General features: G+C 44.3%; 1 protein-coding gene across 1 annotated transcript in view; it reads left to right on the top strand.

Annotated features, from left to right (window-relative positions):
• The first annotated feature begins 543 nt into the window (after nucleotides 1–543).
• Nucleotides 544–22,204, top strand: part of LY86 (lymphocyte antigen 86) — an 87,967-nt gene continuing 66,306 nt past the window's right edge. Inside the window, exon 1 of the mRNA XM_088471782.1 lies at nucleotides 544–664. Within this exon, the coding sequence (XP_088327908.1) occupies nucleotides 544–664 (121 nt within the window). The remainder of the gene's footprint in view (nucleotides 665–22,204) is intronic.

The raw sequence follows: 22,204 nt of genomic DNA, 5'->3' as shown, positions 1-22,204 counted from the left end.
TCAATACATGGCAGGGCCTGCTTTCAGCATTTCCCTAGTAGCTAATTTCACAACTGCTAAGGAGGGGGGGGGATATAGGCTGGTTATATTATAGATAAATTGCGATATTAAAACAACTTTCAATCAGCTACAACTGAAATGTTTTAAATAAGCATATATATCAAGAAAATTAGCTTTCTGTTTCAATGTGTTCTTTAGGAACTTACAGAAATATGGAAGTGAGAATATGAGAATAATAAAATGGGAAGTGAAACAAGACTAGCTTGAGGAACAAAACATATATATATGTATATGTATATATATATATATATATATATATATATATATATATATATATCTTGTGCAGTTCACACCATAACATTATCTTGTTTAACAGCTATACTGTTACATACATGATTTTTAAATTAATTCAATTTCAGTAGCAACTTCATCAAAACCCCACTGAACAGTGCAGCAGAATAGTTTAGCTCTCTAACAGGTGTTGCATGGAGAAAGTATAGAAACTGAAAAGCTGCTGGAAAAAAAGGGCAATGACTCTGTACAATGCAGAATTTCATCTTCATTCTGTTTGCTTTGTGCTTTCTGTGGCCAGGAGAAATGAGAGAATGGCCGGTCCACACAATCTGTAAGACGAAAGACTTTGAAGCATATTACAAAAGTTGTGGTGAGTAGTTCACTGAAAATTGTTTTTCCTGCTTGCTAAAGATCACTGCATAGTCCTGACTATTGTCTTTAATAACTTTCATGTCACGCTGGGGATAAGTTATAACACAAGCAGTACCGGCTTTTACCAAGGGCATGCAATGACAGAGCGCTCCCTGCTAACTCAGCATGAGCAAAATATTTTTCATTAAAACTACAACCTTTGTATGTTCTGAAACACTCACAGTGTAGAACTATATTAATTCAATATGACACAAACACATTATTTACTTACATACTGTAGACAGTAACATATTCTTTACTTACATAGACAGTAAACTAGCTATGTTGTACCTATTAAGCTTTCATATAACAGAAGATAGTTTCATATGGAAAGTTTACATTTTAGTCAGCATTTAAATAAATGCAGTTTAGCCAGTATATGCAGCTCACATTATACATTACACGTCCACTACTTTTTCATAAACTTTAACTAATCGTTATTACGTAACTAACCAAATATTCACCTCCTTACATCATGAACTGCTCATGTCAGGTCCCCACTAACATAATTATGCAGCTTTTTCCTCACTAACATAACCAATTCATGACACAGTTCCTATCACATGCAGCTGTATCCTCACTAACAATTTTATCATGACGGACCTCCTGTCACATGCAGCTGTATCCTCACTAACAATTTTATCATGACGGACCTCCTGTCACATGCAGCTGTATCTTCACTAACATAATTATATCATGACGCAGCTCCTGTCACATGCAGCTGTATCCTCACTAACATAATTATATCATGACGCAGCTCCTGTCACATGCAGCTCTATCCTCACTAACATAATCATATCATGACACAGTTCCTGTAATATGCAGCTCTATCCTCACTAACATAATCATATCATGACGCAGCTCCTGTCACAAGCAGCTGTATCCTCACTAACAATTTTATCATGACGGACCTCCTGTCACATGCAGCTGTATCCTCACTAACATAATTATATCATGACGCAGCTCCTGTCACATGCAGCTGTATCCTCACTAACATAATTATATCATGACGCAGCTCCTGTCACATGCAGCTCTATCCTCACTAACATAATCATATCATGACACAGTTCCTGTAATATGCAGCTCTATCCTCATTAACATAATCATATCATGACTCATTTCCCATAATTGTAATGGGAAATGTGATCTGGCCAAAGTTACCGAAAATAAATTGTGAAAAAATACCAGGGAAAGCTCTGTGATAATAACACCACCTGGAGGTGGCGTTATCCAGGGTCTTCCCCGCTTAATTGGACTCCTGCTCTGCTCTAACGGGCAGAGCAGAGCCCGGAGCAGGCCCCAGTGATCAGCTGTGTGGTCTAAACAGACCGCAAGCTGATCACTGTAAAAAAAATAAAAAATAATTAAAAAACTTACCTGAGTCCAGGGACCAGTGATCGGGGCTCCGGTGATGTCTCCCTGACCAGAGCCATGGAGAACATCACCGGAGCCCCGATCATAGCAGGTAAGTGTAATTAAGGGAGGGGGGGTCATGGGGAGGGGTCGGGGGGTCCACAATCGCGGGGGCAAGGCTTAGTGATGGGGCGGGGCTTAGCGACGGTCGGTCGGCACATGCATCGGCACTTGTCACTGTATTTTTTGCGAAAATACAGTGATAAGTGTGCGGAAGGGATTCGCAGGGACAGAGCTTTATCGCAAGCTCTGTCCCTGCAAGGGATTTTTAGTAAATCCCTGTGATATTGCCTGAATTCGCAGTGCAATTTCAGCCGGTAATATCACATTGCAATCTGCATTCAAAATGCAGATTGTAGTAAATATAGCCCATAATGAGGCAGCTCCTGTAACATGCAGCTCTATCCTCACTAACATAACAAGTACTAGAATATTAGCAGAAGCATCACCAGTGGCCAGAATTATCGTTTGGAAGTTTGTTTCACTTTCTTGTCAATCGTCAAGTGTATTGTCTGAATGGCAGTCGCAAAAAGCATGACCAATAACCTTCAAATAGGAGGAAATGCTAAAATTCATAAAAATGAATCAACAATGCATAACCTCTAAATTCATACTGACCCCCATAATGCACAGGATTAAGAAGCACAATAGATGAACTAAGTTCTACCACCAAGAGCTCTACTGTAGTGGGCCCAATGCTAGGGAGCATTGCCAAGTGAGTGAGTAGTATGGCCGTGCCTCATTGTGAAAACCAGGCCCTTTGCAGAAGCTGTGTGCTGCCAATCGGTGCACATGCCATCCTGGGGTCATCCTGGGGTCATCCCTAGCAGGTTCAGGTTCTTTGTAACCACCCCACCCCCTCTCCACTTCCCTGGAGTTATGTGAAAAATGTACTGCACCAAGGGTCTTATTTAGAGTTGTATGCTATTGCATTGACACAACATCGGATGCACATCGACTCCTGTAGATATGTATCCTTCTAGGACCCACCACTATGAGACTTTCCATGGGGCTATGCATGCTGGGAGGGAGTTCCTGTTTGTGCTCAGTTCAGTTACTGATGTTATTTGAAGTAAATGTGTTATGCTGCACTCCTGAGTTCATGAGTCATATCTGATATACAACACATCTACATGGTGACAGAAGCGGGATACCATGGCTCAAGGACTCCGCCACATCGACCCCCTCATGTTTGATAAAACTATCGCTGACAGATGGGTGCAGTTCAGGAGAGAATGGGCTGTGTACTGCATGGCTGGACTGTCCGAAAAATCAAGGCAGGTACAAGCATACACATTGCTTAATCTGGCTGGGGCAGAGGCAGTCACTAAAGCAGACACATTCACATATGCAGAAGGGGGAAACCAAGAAGACCCAGAGGTATTAATTGCAAAGTTTGATGAGATTTGTATGCCTGTAAATTTCATAATGGACACTTACTTCGAGAAAAGGATCTAACCTTAAACTCCGCCATTCACATCTGCATGCTGCATGAGCAATCAGAACAGGGCACAAAAGAGTTACGGAGGGAGGCTGAAATATGCAGTGTACATTGCACACAAACGCAATACAGGCCATGCTACAACTGTGGGGGACACCATGCATTTGCGCGGGAGATGTGTCCTGCCTTAAACAAACGCTGCAACCGTTGCAATAAGCTTAACCACTTTGCAAAGTGTTGCAGATCCAGACAAACCATGACACACAGTGAACCACAAGTAACACAGGTAGACAGACAGATGCATAAAGTCAACCACGTGGGCACGGAGTCAACAGCACATACCGATGAGACATTATATTGTCAAAGTGTCGATCTAATTGCAAACCAAGGAGAGATTTTCACTAACTAACTAACTAACTAACTAACTAACTAACTAACTAAGAGCAGCAATACATTGAAGATTAAAATTGACACTGGTGCCAAATGCAACATGTTGTCCAAAACTCTGCTACACAAAACCAGCCGGCAAGCAACAATAGATCACACAGACACTGTAAACTTAGTTGCATATGGGGGTCATATTATCAAGACTGTAGGCACCACCACCATCGAATATACGTGTGCACCGTTGCTATTCCACATAGTAGATATAGTGACATTAGGCCATTGCTTGGACTGCCTGACAGCGTGCACTTTGGGTTGATACATCTGGGGCCTGAAGTACACATGATACAACAAGACACCCCAGAGTTCCACAACTTCAAGGATTTATTCACATGTGACACCATCGGCAAACTACCAGTCATATACCACATGCGTTTAGATGAATCTGTCATCCCTACATGAAGGATAAGGTCCTAGCTGAGTTAGAGCACATGACTGTGCTTGGTGTCATAGCCCCTATTGAAGAAGCGACCCAGTGGATATCTGCAATGGTTGCTGCTATTAAAAAAATATGGGCTGTCAGGATTTGCATAGACCCTGTACACCTCAATAAAGCGCTACTAAAACCCCGCCACCCATTGAAAACAGTAGAACAAGTCATTGCTGACATGCCAGAAGCCAAGATCTTCAGCACATTAGACGCCAAATGTGGGTTTTGGCAAATCCCATTAGACAAAGAATCATCACTCCTCACTGCTTTTATGACACCAGCTGGGAGATATGTCATTCTACACCTGCCATATGGATTGACTATTGGCAGTGAAGTGTTTCAACGGTGTATGGAACAACTGTTTGCTGGATACCCCTGTGAGATTATAGTTGACGACATCCTTGTGTGGGGCCGTACTATGCAAGAGCATGACTAGTGTCTACGCCAGGTATTGGACAGAATACGTGCTATCAACTTAAAACTCAACCCAGATAAGTGCAGATTCAGAGTGGCTGAAGTCCCATACGTGGGTCACCTCTTCACTAACCATGGTGTTAAACCCAACCCTGACAAAACGGCAGCCATCCAGCACATGCCTTTGCCTGTGGACAAACTTAGCCTCCAACGCTTCTTAGGAATGACTAACTACCTGTCAAAATTCATCCCCACTTACAGTGAGATCACTGCACCCCTGTGGCATCTTCTGCACCAAGATACGGAGTGGTGTTGGTTGGAACAGCACCAGGCCGCAGTGTCAAAACTTAAATGTATACTCACCAGCCCTCCTATTCTGCAATACTTCAATGTACACTTACCGGTGGTGATCTCAGCTGACGCCTCACAGCACGGGCTGGGTGCAGTTTGCCTCCAGAACAATGGACCAATTGCTTTTCATTCCAGGGCTCTGACGGACACAGAATCGTGTTACACGCAGATTGAAAAAGAGCTGTTGGCGTTGGTCTTTGCTTGCCACAAATTCCATGATTTCATCTACGGGCGGCCGGTCCCCATCGAAACTGACCACCAACCGCTCATTACCCCTGCACAATGCATCTGCCCGTATTCAAAGGACGATGCTCGTCTACAAGCATGGCAAAGAAATGTTCATGGCTAATGCCCTCTCCAGAGCGTTCCTACCCCATCCTGCTCCGCTGCAGGTTGATGATGACTATGATGTGATGCCTGTGCAATTCCTGTCCTCTGCCCGAATGGAGGAGCTGCGTACAGAATCTTTGGTGGATGAGTTATGTCAATGCCTCTCTCAGGTTATCCTGCGAGGCTGGCCACAGTCTTCCAGGGAGCTACCCCAAGTCTTACGCCCATTCTTTGCCATGCGAGATGAGTTATCACTATCAGATGGGATTGTTTTGTGAGGTCAGAGATTTGTTATGCCCTACACATTGCAAAAGTACTACACCAAGCAACTGCACCAAGGCCACCGTGGTCTGGAGGCCACGAAGCACAGGGCCAGGGAACAGCTCTATTGGTCTACCATTTATCATGATCTAGAGAAGGAGGTCTCTGTTTGTGGCCCTTGTGCGGCGCTTCATGTACGCCAACCTAGAGAGTCACTGCATCCACATAACATACCAGACCTTCCCTGGTCTGTCATGGCTGCTGATGTTTTAGTATGGAGGGGTAAGGAGTACCTGGTTCTTGTAAACTCTTACTCAGGATGGTTTGAAATCGATCACTTAACCACTGTTATCAGCACCACCATAATTACCAAGCTCAAACAGCACTTTGCCACACATGGAATACCTCAGAAACTCATTACAGACAATGCCACACAGTTCACGAGCAATGAGTTCAAACTGTTTGTTTGTACTTGGGATTTCACACACATCACCAGCAACCCACTATATCCCCAATCCAATGGACTTGCAGAGCTGTTCATTCCGCCAAGCATCTGTTAGAGAAATGCGCACGAGACCAGACCGACGTTTGTCTGGCACTCCTTAACTTACGTAACATACCACGAGATGGATGGGTGCCGGACTGTAGATAGACAGTAATTAGTTAGACAATGTCTAGATCGACCCCAGTTGTTAGACAGTCAATAGATCGACAGGTACAAAAGGTCGACAGGTACAAAAGGCCGACACACTAAAGGTCGACATGTAAGACGGTCGACTGGTACAAATGGTCGACAGGGTCAAAAGGTCGGCATGAAAATGGTCGACACAAAAATGATCGACATTTTTTGTTTTAGGTTTAGGATTAGGCACTTAAGATTAGCCAGTGTCCAACGTCATTCCCTACCATCCAACGTCATTCCCTACCATCCAAGTGGGCATGGAGGGGGAATAAATCCATGTGGCAAGCAAAGCAAGCCACCGTGCCCGCAGCGTGGCGAGCGAAGCGAGCCCGCAAGGGGCCGAATGGTATTTATGCAAAAAAACATAAAAAAAAAATGTGTCTACCATTTTCGCGTCGACCTTTCCCATGTCGACCTTTTGACCCTGTCGACCATTTGTACCTGTCGACCTTCTTACATGTCAACCTTTAGTGTGTCGACCTTTTGTACCTGTCGACCTTTTGTACCTGTCGATCTATTGACTGTTTAACAACTGGGGTAGATCTAGACATTGTCTAACTAATTTTTGTCTACCTCTTATACCACACCCGAGATGGATTACCATCCCCTGCCCAACGGTTGTTATCACGTCGCACCAGAACCCAAATCCCAATTACCAAACAACAATTACAGCCTCAAGTGCAGGCAGCACTGGCTGCTAAGCATATGTCTAATAAAAGGAATTATGAACGTACAGCACATGCTCTCCCTCAGTTAGTCCCAGGACAAGCTGTTCGACTACTCGAGGATATGACAAACTTGCTACTGTTCTAAAGGAAGCCGACTGGCCCAACAGCTATGTTGTTCAAGCAGATGGAGCAGTGTATGACCGTAATCATCACCACCTCCTGAGTGTACCTAAAGAGACTATTACTGCGCCCAATGTAACAGTGAACGGCACAATCCCCTCTCACATCACACCAAGCCCGGAGTTGTCAGAACCTGTGGCTTCCTCAATTGATAATGAACCGCCATCTGACTCAATGGCACCAACAGATATCCCTTGCAATGACCAGGCTCCCATTCTGAACATGTATACCACCAGGTCAGGACGCATATGCAGGCCCAATTCCCAATTCCGGGATTATGTCACATAAACTTCCACACCCATTCTCTCTCCTTTTGTTATTCTCTTTTTATTGTGTTAGCTCTTCTCTATCATCTTTATGAAGGGAGGGATGTAGATATGTATCCTGCTAGGACCCAGCAGGATGAGTCTTCCCATGGGGCTATGCATGCTGGGAGGGAGTTCCTGTTTGTGCTCAGTTCAGTTACTGATGTTATTTGAAGTAAATGGTTATGCTGCACTTCTGAGTCCATGAGTCTTATCTGATAAACAACACATCTACAACTCCTCAAGTAAGTTTTGGGCTGTGCAGATTCCTGATCAACATTCTCTCTAAAATGGCCTCTGAGACTGTGGTTCTGTGATTGGGAATGCAGCTGAAGGCGCATGACATGTCCTTGGAACTCCCATAATACTCCCATCGGCCTCCTTTTGTGAACACTTTTGGCCACCTCCCTGACTCCACCCAGGAATGTCCATGGATCGCAGTGGTCTGCTCAGGACTTTGCGATCACAGAGACATTGTGAATGTAAAACTGCAGCTCGCACTTGTGCAGTGAGACTCTCCTTGGCGTTTTGCAAATGTGCAGTAGCAAAAAAATTGCTCAAGTGTGTGAAGAACAGCATAGTCCATCTCTTATCAGGGTCCAGGATAGGTGTAACAACAATACATTGACTTGAAACAAGTAAATATTCGGTGCCAAGTAGAAACTGGATTCCATAACATATTAAACAGATGTCCGATATGTTATTATGATATTTACAAATGGGTGTAAAATAGAAATGATTCTTTATACTTATATATTAAAAATCCTGCAATTAAGACTGAAGAGTGTATAATGTCTCCAGTGGCGTATTTTTAATGGGTCCAGGGAGACCCACACCACACACCCTGCACACATATTTAATACACTTTCCAGAGTCCCATGTTGGCTGCACAGCACAAATCACCTGGAAAATGGTGTGGTGGCCATGCTCCTGGTGACCTGCACAGTGCCAGAGTCTACTCATATGCGCCACCTGGAGTAAAGGGGGCCCACCCAGAGACTGCACATGGACCCCCCTCTCTTAATATACCAATGAATATCTTTATATAACAAAATGCACATTTTAGGACTTAGTTGTCTTTTTAAAGTATAAATAAACCTTTGAAAATGTTTTGATAACTGTGCATAATAAGCCTAAATTGTCTATTTTGTAAACGTACTCCCTACCTTCTGTTAAATTGTGTGCTAGAGAATCTGGGCCTGATTCAGAGTGGACGTTAAATGCTAGTCTCAGCCAACCTGACATGGCAAAATTATTTTGAGAAGAGAAACGCAAAGCCAAGCTTTCCAATCTTCTCTCTAGTGCAAAATTTGCTCTAATTAGGGATACTGCTGGGGAGATCTGAGATTTCTCCACGGTAACCCACTGTCTGAATTGATTGAAGCAGTGAAAAGCCCTGTTATTATCACAGGGGACACGTGATAAAGGGTTTTTCACTGCTGCATACATTAATTGAACCCTAAGGGGTCTATTCATGATGTTAATTATCAGGGTCCAATAATTAACATTCTAATTCAATGTGAGCATCAGAGCAATTCATCATGATCCGAAAATCTGCTGTCTACCCGAAGTGTATCAATCTTTTCACGCTAGTGCGCATGCGTGACCTATTGGTCATAAGAGCCCCTGATGTCCGGCGGAAGGAGCCAGACAGGGACAGAGGGATCTGACAGGGGCAGAGGGATCCCTCTTTGCAACCCAAGACTCCTTCCAATAAGGAAGGAGCGGGTTGTGAGCCTGGAGCGAGAGCAAATGCCATCTGAAGATGGCGAATGCTCCCGCACTCCAGCTCCGAAAATATTATGTTTTCAGAGCTTGATGAATTCTATCCCCAAACTAGTGTATGGAGACAGAGGACCATTCTGCCAGAGGAAGGTAAGTGTTGATGAATAGGCCCCCTAACATTAAACATTTAAATTTGGGTTGACAACTCATTTATGTTTTGTGCCCTGTCTAATGGCTCTCCAAAAGATAGAAAGGTGCAAAGTGAAAGCCCAGATATTAATATTTGTTACACTTTTGACAGTTAAGAGATTGCCGACCTTTCCACACTAAGAGTAAATAAATATACAGTATATCATGGTGGCTTTGGCAGCAAACTTTTGGCCTGATTCCGATGTGGAGGTATCGCTCTGCCACTGGGAAGCGGCTGTGCAATTCCATCAAACTACAATGCAAATGTAGCAGGAAGTGTCTGTAGGAAATAGAGACCTCCTGCATGCATCTAAAATGCGAGTGCAGCGTCAGTAGACACAGCTTCGGATCACCATCACAACCATCGCTGCCCTCAGCCACTCTGCATAAGCCAAAGCTTACTCAAACTGGCCCACATCGCACACCCTGCACCCATTTATAGGCACCCATATATAGTTATACTTACCTCTCCGCAGGCTCTGGAGTGCTGCTCTGCAGCGCAGGGCCGGCACTGCAGAGCAGTAAAAATAACAGGGAAAATGGTGGCGACCATTTTCCTGGTGACTTGTGCATGCGCAGTCCCTGAGAAGAAGGTGCCATTTTTCCATGAACCCGCACGCCAAGCCAGAATCTACTGCACTGCTTCAATTATATAGCTATTATATAAAAAAACAGATATATATACTAGAGATGAGTGGGTCCAGTTCTCTGAAAACTGGACCCACCCGAACTTCCAGATCCGAGGCGAGAACTGAGCTAGGCTCGGGTTTTCCTGCGTGATTCGGATCTCAAAACAAGGCAAAACGTCATCCTCCCAGCTGTTGAATTCTCGCAGGTTTTGGATTATATAAAGGTCTCCGCGATCAGCACCATTTTCGCTCCGGCTGTAGAGAGAGAAGCTAGCAGACATAGTCAGTCACAGTTCGTCACTCAGTGTGTGTCCAGTTGGGGTCTTGGCCTGAAGGTTGCTGCTGTGTTGTCCATAAAGGGGCTTAGGCTGCAGTATATAAAGGGGGGCATCCTTCAGTGGGTGCTGCAGCTGCTGTGTTACTTGTCCTCTCAATTAACTGGCTGCTGCTGTGTTTCTGTCCGGTCCATCAGGCTAGGGCTGCAGTCCATAAAGGAGTGTTGTGTTGTCCAGGGGGTGTGCTCTGTAAATTATGGGTGCTCTTCCCCAGTGTAAAAAAATAATAAAAGTACTTTATTTCTTTAAGTACTTTACTCCCAGCAGCAGCAGGCATAGTGCTCAAGGATTCTCAAGAAAGACACAACGTAAGACTTAAAGCTTAAATATTGAATTTGCTTTGTTCAGCTTGTCCAAATATCTGTGGTTAAGTGGACAGTGGGTACAACTGACTTTTTATAGGCCACTAATTAAGTTTTTTTTATGTACCTGTACAGGTTGGGAAATGTTTTTCTAGTGAAGTGGAATCTTTGCAAAGGATTGTTTAACAGTCAATTAGTTTTAAAGCACTACTAGTAGTCTTCCTGATCCCCTTCTGGGAAGAAAATCCACTGCCAGCAGCAGCAGGCATAGCACTCAGGATTCTTGTGGGGCAAGGATTGATGTGAATGAGTACAATATTTTTTGTAAATGCCTCCACTCCTCCCCTCCTCCCTCATAAATTTGCTTCGGAATCAAAAAATGTAATTAAAATTACTACTAATCTTTCTTTCCCTGCCTTCAACTACATACATACTGAAACTTATTCAGGCCTATTGAATAATAAAAACATTTGTTTCCTGATGTGCCATGTTGGAAGTTCAACTGCCACGTGTTTATGCCGCCCACTGCTGCTGCTTAGCTTAGTCAGCCAGCTAGCTTGGTGCAAATTGTGGGCCTAAACCAGATGAAAACAATATTGTGAACTGTGAGGTGGTCAAAATTTAATGGAAATGAGTGGAAATTAATGTTATTGAGGTTGATAATACTGTAGGACCAAAAAAAACAAATTATGTGATTTTAGCAGATTTTATAAATTTTTTAAAGAAAATCCAAAACCAAAGCACGCAAGGGGCGGTTTTGGCAAAACCAAATCCAGATCCCAAACACAAGGAGTTACAGATCCAAAACCAAAACACGGGGGTCGGCGCACATCCCTAATATATACATTCCAAAGGGATAATTAGTATAATTTCCCTGCATTGGTTATAAGGCGCAATGATCCCTATGGCTAAATGCATTTTCTGAAAAGTACTAGTATGTTTTCATCAACAAGTAGATCTTACTACTTACTTAATTGCTTTAGTACTCATTTATATTTGGATGTAAGTTAGCATTATGTAGGGATGAGTGGGTTCGGATTTATGAAATCCGAACCCCCTCGAGCACCCCGGATCCGCAGTAGCCGCATGTGCATCAACAAAGTAGCAGCGCCAAGTGTGCGCCTGTATCAACTGGCTCTATGGAGTCAAGGGCCAGCTGGCTCGTCTGTTGAAGGGTGGTGTAACCCCAAAGTGCCTGAAAAAATATATATATATTTTTCTGTGTTTGTGACTTGTGTGCGCTGTAGCCGCACGTGCATCAACAAAGTAGTGCCTACTGGTGTGTGAAAACACTGTCAGCTGAAGCAGAACTTGACACGTCAACAGCTCCTTCTTCATTTTCTCCTGCAACTGGGGCTGCCAGGAAACAACATATGTATTCTAAGCAACCCGCTGGCGGTGATGCAAGGCAGACAGGACCAAGTTTGGACATCTTGTCCGGACTGAAGGACCTTGCAACAATTTCTGACATGTCTACTGTCACTGCATATGATACTGTCACCATTGATAGAATGGTGGAGGATTACATTGGTGACAGCATCCAAGTAGGCATGTCAGACAGTCCGTACCTGTACTGGCAGGAAAAAGAGGCAATTTGGAGGCCCCTGTACAAACTGGCTCTATTTACCTAAGTTGCCCCCCCTCCAGTGTGTAGTCCGAAAGAGTGTTTAGTGCAGCCGGGAACCTTGTCAGCAAAAGGCGTAGGAGGTTGCTTTCACAAAATGTGGAGAAGATGATGTTTATCAAAATGAATTATCAATTCTTCCAGGGAGACCAGCCTCCAGAAAGTACAGAAGGACCTGTGGTGGTGGATTCCAGCGTGGACAAATTAATACTCTTTGAGGATGAGGATGTACACAACACTGAAGAGGGTGAGGAATCGGTGGATGAGGAGGATGAGGACAACATCTTGCCTCCGTAGAGCCAGTTTGTGCAGGGACAGATTAATTGCCAGCTTGTTTTGTGGGGGCCCAAACGAACCAATCATTTCACCCACAGTCATGTGGCAGACCCTGGTGCTGAAATGATTGGTTTGTTAAAGTGTGCATGTCCTGTTTATACAACATAAGGGTGGGTGGAAGGGCCCAAGCACAATTCCATCTTGCACCTCTTTTATTTCTTTGCATTATGTACTGTTTGGGGCCTAGTTTTTCAAACTGCCATCCTGTCTGCAACTGCAATGTCACTCCTAGATGGGCCACGTGTTTGTGCCGCCCACTCGTGATGCTTAGCATAGTCATCAAGCTACCTCGGTGCAACCTTTTGGACATAAAAACAATATTGTGAGGTATGAGGTGTTCAGAATAGACTGGAAATGAGTGGAAATTAATGTTATTGAGGTTAATAATAGCATAGGAACACAAAAACCCACAAATTCTGTGATTTTAGCTGTTTTTATGCTTTTTTCCAAAAAAAACAGATCCAAAACACAAAACCCAGAACCCAAAACACGTAAGGGTGGTTTTGGCAAAACCAATCCATATCCAAAACACAAAATACAAAAAGTCACCGGTGCCCTAGTATTATGACATGCCTCTCAGATGTAGCAGTACACACCGATTTTACCACCGTGGTCATAGGTGTTGCTTTCACCATCTCCCTGAAATGCTTTAAAGTAGGCAAGCATGGTTTACGTACATATCTGAATTAGGCCCTTTGTGTGGTTTGTACTTGTTCATTGAAAAGGGTCAGAGGTTTCCTGAATTGATCTCTGGTGGATGGAAGACCAATTCATTACCAATGTGGGTTGTACAGATTCAAGTGGAGGCACTGTCACAAGTTAAAAAAATAAAAAGAGTGTTTGCTGCGTGGACATCACTTCTATATGGCCATACTGTATAGGTGTGTACGAAAGGAGTGTAGACACTGGGCCTGATTCAGAGCCGCTTGTAAGCGGCCGCTCGTTCGCTCTGAGCGATGTTCGCACAACTGCGCATGCGTATGGGTCGTAATGCGCATGCGCAAACCAGTCATTGCGGTCGGAAATCGTGCGCTCGCAAAACAGCGAGGGGCTGCTAATTTGATTGACAGAATGTACCATTTGTGGGTGGTAACAGGGGAAGGTGCTTGAAAATGGGGGAGTGGAGATCCGAAGGCAGGCGTGCCTAACGGTCAAAAAGGCGTTTAATGGTAGTGCATAATTAATAAAGGAGCGTCATCGACCACTTCACTTGGTTGTCTTTTAGCCTGAACTGCTCGCAGTGATGGCGGTAAGAAAAACCTACCACAAGCACTGCGAGCAGTTCTGATGCCTTTCGATGTTCCCGATAAATCTAATAAATACCGGAGATGACGTGTGATGCGAACGGCAAAGGGGCGTCTTTACAAAATAGCGAGCGCATTTTTAGTTCACTCGCTCAGACATAGAGGCGTCAACAAAACGCAAAGAGCGAGCGCTCAATTTAAATAGCCAGCCCCTTTTTTGGAACGACCATCCGCAAATAGCGTCCGGCTCTGAATCAGGCCCTCTGTTCATTTATTGGTCTGACCAGCTGAAAATCGTTTTGATCGAACCAATAATTGAACCAGGGTTGCCGACATCCTGGCTGCCCCTCTGGGAGGGAGTAGCCAGATCAGTATTGCAGGGTACATTTTCGGCATAAGGGGGCACAGCCGGACAGCTTACCTGGCATTTGTGGGTGGAGGGGGGGGCATGGCCACTCATTCGCATCATTTTGTCCCGACTCGCTAAACCATTGGTTCCCAAACTGTGTGCCGCGGCACCCTGGGGTGCCTCGGGACACTTGCAGGGGTGCCTCAGGTCGGTGGTCCAACACCAAATCAAATTGTTTATCATCAATGTAATGTAAATATGTGGACAATCAGAAGTGCAAACCTGTCCACCACCACATAACTGAACCTAAGGATAACAGGTAAGCACAATTCACTACACTTTACTACTTCACTGCATTTTGTAACAAATTCTCAATAACAAACTTTTGGCTTAGGGGTGCTGTGAAAACAATTCTGATGCACTAGGGTGCCTTGCTTCAAAAAAGTTTGTGAACCACTACGCTACACAATGCTAAGATTAGCGGCATTATGAAGCAGGGATGGGGCCAAAATTACGCAATTCAGCGTGAATCGCGTCACTCTTGTTACGGCGGGGAGTTGGAGGAGTCGCCGCGCACCAGAGGCTTGCTGCCTTTCCTGGGGGGCTGGAAGTGGCACCCGATTTTCAGGAGGCTCCCGGCCGAATCGGGAGGATAGGCAAGTATGAACTTAACAGTGTAGCGCTTCGACTGATCAGTAATTACACTGCTCAACAAAATGTAAAGAAAATTCTGCATGTGAATATGTATTTTTGCCTAATTTAGGGATGGTGAATTCAGTAGAAAAATCTGATTTTCTCTATCACGTCACATTTATTAGATACACAAATAAAAGCAGTAATAGCTATATCTGAAAAATGTAAGATAAGTAAAAATATCAATTCATCTCTATATAATTGAAATATTCTCAACGGATTTAATTATAAAATACTAATAAAACTAAAGAAATCTTTAAAAATTGCAGAAACTAAAGTTCATAAACGCTTAATCATCCAAATTAGCCGTAATGTAATTGTTTACAAAAGATAAAAAGTAAAGTCACTTTGCTTTAGGGAAATAGCATGTTGACACTTTTCATTTGTACATTGTCTCATTGGTCTCTCTAAAAAAGAACCAGCAGTAGTCCTCCATCATTGCAGGGTCCCAGCATCCTTGGCAGCGATGCTCCAGTGTCAGAATGTCTTGGCGAAGATGTTCCCCCTGTTCATCACTTACACTACCCAGGTTGTCAGGGAAAAAGTCTAGATGGGAATGTAAAAAGTGGCATTCTACAACCCATATTCTTGTAGTTGTGCAATAGTTCATTCACAATGGACACGTAGTTGGCCTCTTTTCTGTTCCCTAAGAATCCACACACAGCATCCTTTAAGGAGGACCAAGCAGCAGACTCAATTTTCGGCAATTTAGTGTTAAATATTTAGTCCATAAGCAGTTTCCTTATTTGGTGGGCCACAAATATGCCTTCTTTTAGCTTTGCTTTGCTTAACTTGGGAAACTTTTCCTTCAGATACAAGCTTGACCTTCTTTATCCGGAGCTTTCACAAAATTCTTCATTAGGCCCAACTTAGGGCCTGATTCACACCCGCTCGCAAGCATTATGCGCTCATGAGAGGGTCGATATTTGGCCACTGCGCATGCGCACGCCAGAGCCGGCTCCGATGTGCGTATGCGCGAGACACAGCTAGCACCAAAGCAGGGCAGCTGTCGATTTGGATTGACAGCTTGCTTCGTTTTGGAGGCGGGCAGGGGGTGGCTGGCCAAACGGAGGCGTTCCCGAAGGAACGCCTGCCGTTTGGGGGTGGCTCCACTGACATCACGAGTGATGTCAGTGGGTGAGCTTCCGGCTCTAATAGAGCCGAAAGCTCACTGGGGCTTGCGGGAACGAGACCCTACCACAAGGGTCTCGTCGCAAGTCCCGATGGTCGAGACCATTGCGTCCATCACCTGGCCGCTCGCAATAACTGTGGGTGGTCACCCACAGCTAAGCGAGCGGCCAGGAGACCGCACAAAAAAATGCCCTGATTCAGAGCGAACGCTCTTTCAGAGCGTCCGGCTCTGAATCAGGCCCACAGTTGCTTATATGCACGCAATTAGCCGATTGTTGCATACTGCGTAATGTGCGTACGCGAACTAGCCACTGCGATCGGGACTGCATTTGCAGAGGATGTGCAGACCCATGGCAGAGTAATTGACAGGAAGTGCCATTTAGGGGTGGTGACGGGGGTGGGTGATCGTGCATATGCAGGCATGCCAGTGCGTTGAGACGACGTTGCATGGGCGTGCATAAATTATCCACTGTGATACCATATGCAGTCTGAGGCCTTATAGCGTGCACAGAAGTAAGCAATTCCTGAGTGAGGTCTGACCTGTCCTAACAGTGCGTATGGGTCCGATGTTACTCAATGTTAACGATTGTTTTGCTATGTTGGCCAAGTATACGGATGTGAGTAAGGGGAAGTGGGCGTCATTATGTCAGTCTGCGATCGCAATGCAAAACATTTACATATCACCGCTGATATTAGCAACTGCATTGCATGCGTATAAGCAGAATAGCAATCTATAGTGAATGAGGCCCTTAATGTGAAACAGAGGTAAAATTATTTTATGCAGCTCAACCATTGGTTTTTCTTCTCTCCAGCAACATAGGTTTCTCTCTCTGGCCACGTCTTTGTGTTATAGTGATTTTTAGTGTCTCTGCTCTCCCATAAACACAGAAAACAGCAGTACTTGGTGAATCCATCTTTCAAACCTAACAGTAAAGGTGCATACACACACAACGATTTTTTGAACAATTATCATTAACGATATCATTTATCGTTCCATCGTTGAAAAAATCATTGACTTTCTAAGTTAAAAACGATGAACGATTATCGTTCATGCGCGTTCACATTTGAAGTTTGTAGTTCAGTCAGACTGACCAACTGAACGATTTTCATTAAGGGAATATGCAAAAATCGTTTGTAGTTAAAAAAAATCGTTCATTGCACTTTAACAAATCTGACAGATAAACTGACAGATAATCGTTCAGAAAATCGTTGGTAACAAAAATCGTTGTGTGTGTATGCAGCTTTAGTCATAACAAAGATTCTATCTATGATCCTTTGTACTTGATTCTCTCCAACAACACAGCTAAACTTTCATAAGTTTCTTTCATGTCCACTGCATAGGAAAGAGGCACTGCAGGGAGTTTGTTCCCATTATGGAGTATCACTGCTTTCAGACTACTCTTCCAGAAATCGATAAACAGTTGCCACTCACTAGCATTGTGTTGAACACCAAACTCAATCAGTAAACCGTTTACTTTAGTACACACACACATTTAATTTTTGTTTTCAAAAAATGTGGCCAAAGAAAAGTTTCTTGCTCTAAAACTTTAAATTGTCATACCTTGAGCCAGAAGGTTCCACTGTTGCACCCTAGAAACCAAAAGTTCGGCTTGTTGTTTTGACAGTTTCAAGTCACGACCCAAATAATTTCATTTTTCCTGTTCTATTTGCCTTTAGCTTTGGGGTAATGCTCCGCTTTAATTTCTGTATCTTCTGACTTACTTTCCTTTGGTGTCCCCAATTTACTGGTACACACACAAAGCACAGCATCGGATCAACTGCATTAATATGGGACTTCTGTATAACTTTCAGGTTACTCAGGATGTCTGGTTAGATCACGTAGCCGGGGTCAGTGGAGCTGCTTCCAAGGATGCAGCCACTGGCTTCAGCACATCCACAAAATGGGACAAGCATCCATTTTTTGTAACACTTCCTGTCACCGCCCCCAAATGCCAGCAGCATGTACAAATATTTCATATGTACAAAGTCACAGATGAAGCACAACGAAACTTGGCATGAAAAAAAAGCCACGACCGCTGCATTGTGGCACTCTGTACACAGACTCAGACTCATTTGCGGACAGATATACATGTTCATGTTGCATATCAAATAAATCAGTGCAGTCTTGTTAAGCTGTTTTGTTGTATCACATTGTGACTGACGCATTTCCAGTGAAAAGGAAACTAAAAAGATGACAAATCTAGTCACACGGGACCTGGCGCACAGAGAAGGGCAGTTTGGAGCGACTGCGGCAATAGTGTATAAGGACACATCCGTATACTTTTCCTTTAACACCTATTGGAGAATTACAAGACCTGGTCTTTGGACACATTAAGTACTTTGTAGACCTTCAGTATCAAAGTTGACATGAGATATCAAGAAGGAGATTTAAAGACCTTCGTTCCTTGTCCCGGAGGAACATTTCTCAGGCATTCGGTATGGAATGCCGGCTGCCGCATGACCGGCAGTTCGAATCCCGGCTGCGGCAGCCCAACAAAACAGCAGATCCCGGCAGTGGAAGACCGACAGCGCTGGAAATCCCGATCGTCTAAAGGTAAGTATAAACTATTCTATTCTAACCCCCTAACCCTCCTTAGGGGTGCCTAACCCTATCCTCCACCCCAAGTGCCTAACCCTAAACTCCCCCCTCTAAGTGCCTAACCCTAACCCCCCCCTTCCCGGCTGCCTAAACCTAAATCCCAGGGGGGGTGCCTAACCCTAAGACCCAGGGGGGGTGTCTAACCTTAACCCTCCCTCCCCCTAGCCTAACCCTAACCCTCCCGGGGGGGTGCCTAACCCTAAGTCCCCCTGGGTGGCCTAAACCTAACCCTCCTTCCCCCGCGGCTGTCCGCTTGCGGCGCCCAGAATCCCTTCGATCGGGATGCCGGGTGCCGGTGTGCCGGCGTTGGGAAAATGACAGGCGTCTGGATTATAGACACCTGTCATTTAACCCTAGCCGGGATTAAGGATTCTAGATGCCAGCGGTCGGGATTGCGACCGCCGGCATCTTAAACATATCCCATTTCTCAGCTATGCTTATATAATTGGAAGCGTAAAAGTTTATTTGTAATGACATTTCAGGGCTAAATTTTCAGATGTCTGATGCTACTCTGAGTGTGACCTCTGTATTTTTTTCAGATATAGGTTTTTTGTCAGGGTAATTTAAATTCTTAATAAACCTTAGCTCCAGCTATATGTTTGCTAAAATATAATTTAATTGTAGTGTGTGTGTGTGTGTGTGTGTGTGTATGTGTGTGTTTTTATGTGAGTTTAATGACTTCACAAGTCCACTAATAAATTGTAAGTTGTTTTTACTTTTGTTTTATTATAACAGTGTTTACTTTTTCCAATATGACAGTATTTGCCTGTTTGCCACCATTTATAGGAGTCAATTTATATACCGCATATCTTTATATTACATTTATTTATATACTTATAGGGGCCAATTTATATGCTGCATATGTGTGCACTTACATGCGGGACGAGCTGTCTTTCCCCTAATTGAATTGACCTCATTCTATTTATATTGTTAGTTTAGAAGGTCCTCTTGCCTATCTTCAGATTTATGCAGGCTGCTCACATGAAATGGATGGAGCTGATTCGGAGTCGCACAGTGGGCCTGATTCAGAGCCGGACGCTCTGACAGAGCGCTCGCTCTGAATCAGGGCCGGCCTTCTGGTTTTTTAGAGCGGCCTCCTGGCCGCTCGCATAGCGGTGAGTGACCACCCACAGCTATAGCGAGCGGCCAGGAAGATGGTTGCGATGGTGGTAGGGTCTCGTTGCCGCAAGCCCTAGAGTGCTTTCGGCTCAAACAGAGCTGAAAGCACTCCCACTGACATCACTTGTGATGTCAGTGGGGCCGGCCCCAGATGGTAGGCGTTCCCATGGGAACGCCTCCGTTTGGGCAGCCACTCCCCCGGCCCGCCCACCAAAGGGGGCATGCTGTCACTCAACATCGACAGCACGCCCCCTTTGGTACGAGACCCGGAGCGACGGTTTGCCCATCGCTATCCGGGTCTCGTGCATGCGCACGCCAGAGCCGACTCCGTTGTGCGCTTGTGCACTGGGCCACCATCGACCCGCTTGCCAGCGCTCGCGAGCGGGTCTGAATCAGGCCCAGAGTCCGCATGCAATGCTGATATTCACGTAGTTCAGCAATTTTTTTACAACTGCGCATGCGCAAACATTTTTAAAAAGGCCTACGGTGCATGCGTTACACAGAGCATATGCACAAAGGTGCTATTGCGTTCGGCACAGACGGTATCAGAAATGGGACGGGTCTATGATGGGTGTTCCTGGGTAGTGACTGGAAGGTGTTCAGAAGAAGTGCACGCAAACAATGTCCGTCTCACTGGTGTGTAATGGGAGTGTCAATGCAAGTGGCTGCGGTCACAGACGCACAGCCATAGGAGGCCAGAGTCAGATAGACTAACCGCACCTACATAGTGCTGGTGCAAGTGTCTCAATCTTGCACAGATGAACACTTGTACACCAGGGGAAGGGCTGATAACAGCACTTGTAGGAGCAACTCCAGCAATAGACGCAAGAGTGAAGGCAGCAGCATCCATCTCTGAATCAGTTCCTATAGTAACTCATCAATACACACCCATGACATTCCCATGAGATGGATATGTTCACTTCATGAAAAGAAACATCTATCCATGCATGGGTTGAACCGCCTGCTCTTTTATGGGTATATTTACTAAAGTGTGGATTTTTAGAAGTGGAGATGTTGCACATCGCAACCAATCAGATTCTAATTATCATTTATCTAGCACATTTTAAAAGATAATAGCTAGAATCTGATTGGTTGCTATGGGCAACATCTCAATTCTATAAAAACTAACTTTAGTAAATATACCCTTAATCTCTGTCTTAGAGCATATTCATGGTGCAGTGCATGCACTATATGTGATTACTTTTTATGGTGCATTCACAGTTTGCAAATGTTTGTGGGATGTGTCCACTTTTGGTCCGACTCAGAATCAGGCCCATTGTATTCAACATACATTTATATAAAAGTTCTCATAAAAATGTAATCAGACCTCTATATCATTCTTACAGCATTAAGAATAAATCAATTGGAATATATGCACAGTATAAATGTCAGATATATAATTTGTTGACTATTCAGTATGCTACAATGCTGGTCACTCAGCGATGCACTGTGAGGTTTTATTATGCAGTGTTGCACAAATCACCTCAGTGTATATGGTGCTGATGATAAAATATAGGTTGGCAGTGTGAACGCCTCCCAAGGGATTTGCCACACACAAGGAAAAACTCCACCAGTGTTTCTTATTCTTTTGCCTCCTCTCCACTAACAAGAAGCAAAAATGTACCGTAGCAATCACATTGCCAGGAGATGAGCAGGCTTCTGTGGATGTGTCCCCTCAGTCCTGCTGCACAGCCTTGGTGGCCAGTGAGCCTCAGCAGCAGTTTTATCCATCCACTAACAAACCAAGCTACTCCTCTGTGCCAGATTCCCTCCTCTGTGCCAGATTCCCTCCCTGTGCAGATGCCCAGGGCAAGTGCCCTGCTTGCCTTAACTTCACTGCATTGGGGGCTGACACTGAGCAGCAGAGTGTACTGGATTGAGTGGAGGCTGCTGGAAAGGAGAGTGTGAATCTCCTGCTTTGAAAGTAACATTGTCCAAGTCCCCAGTAGTTGATTAGAAGATAAGCAGTATTGTCACCCCCATATCCACCACTCCTCCAGATAGGGAGTAAGGTGGTATATTTATGTAACCCTGGTTAAGGGTTAAATAACATATATGAGGTAAATATATATGTACTGCAGTCACAGTTCTTGAGGTAAAATGTATGTGTGTGTCATGTATTTATAATGGAGTATTGTAGTTCATGATATGTATATATATATATATATATATATATATATATTTAATATATTTATATATAAATATATGTGGTACTTTTTTTTTCCTGTAGTGAGGATGTGCACAGTGTATGGGATGCACATTCACAGGAGAAGAAGGGGGCGGAGTGATATGGCTGGGAGTGGTT

This window comes from Taudactylus pleione, unplaced genomic scaffold (assembly GCF_031769625.1).
Source record: "Taudactylus pleione unplaced genomic scaffold, aTauple2 ptg000116l, whole genome shotgun sequence".
Classification (NCBI taxonomy): domain Eukaryota; kingdom Metazoa; phylum Chordata; class Amphibia; order Anura; family Myobatrachidae; genus Taudactylus; species Taudactylus pleione.
The sequence above is the reverse complement of the archived record's forward strand: the minus strand, read 5'-3'. Positions and strand labels throughout refer to the sequence as shown.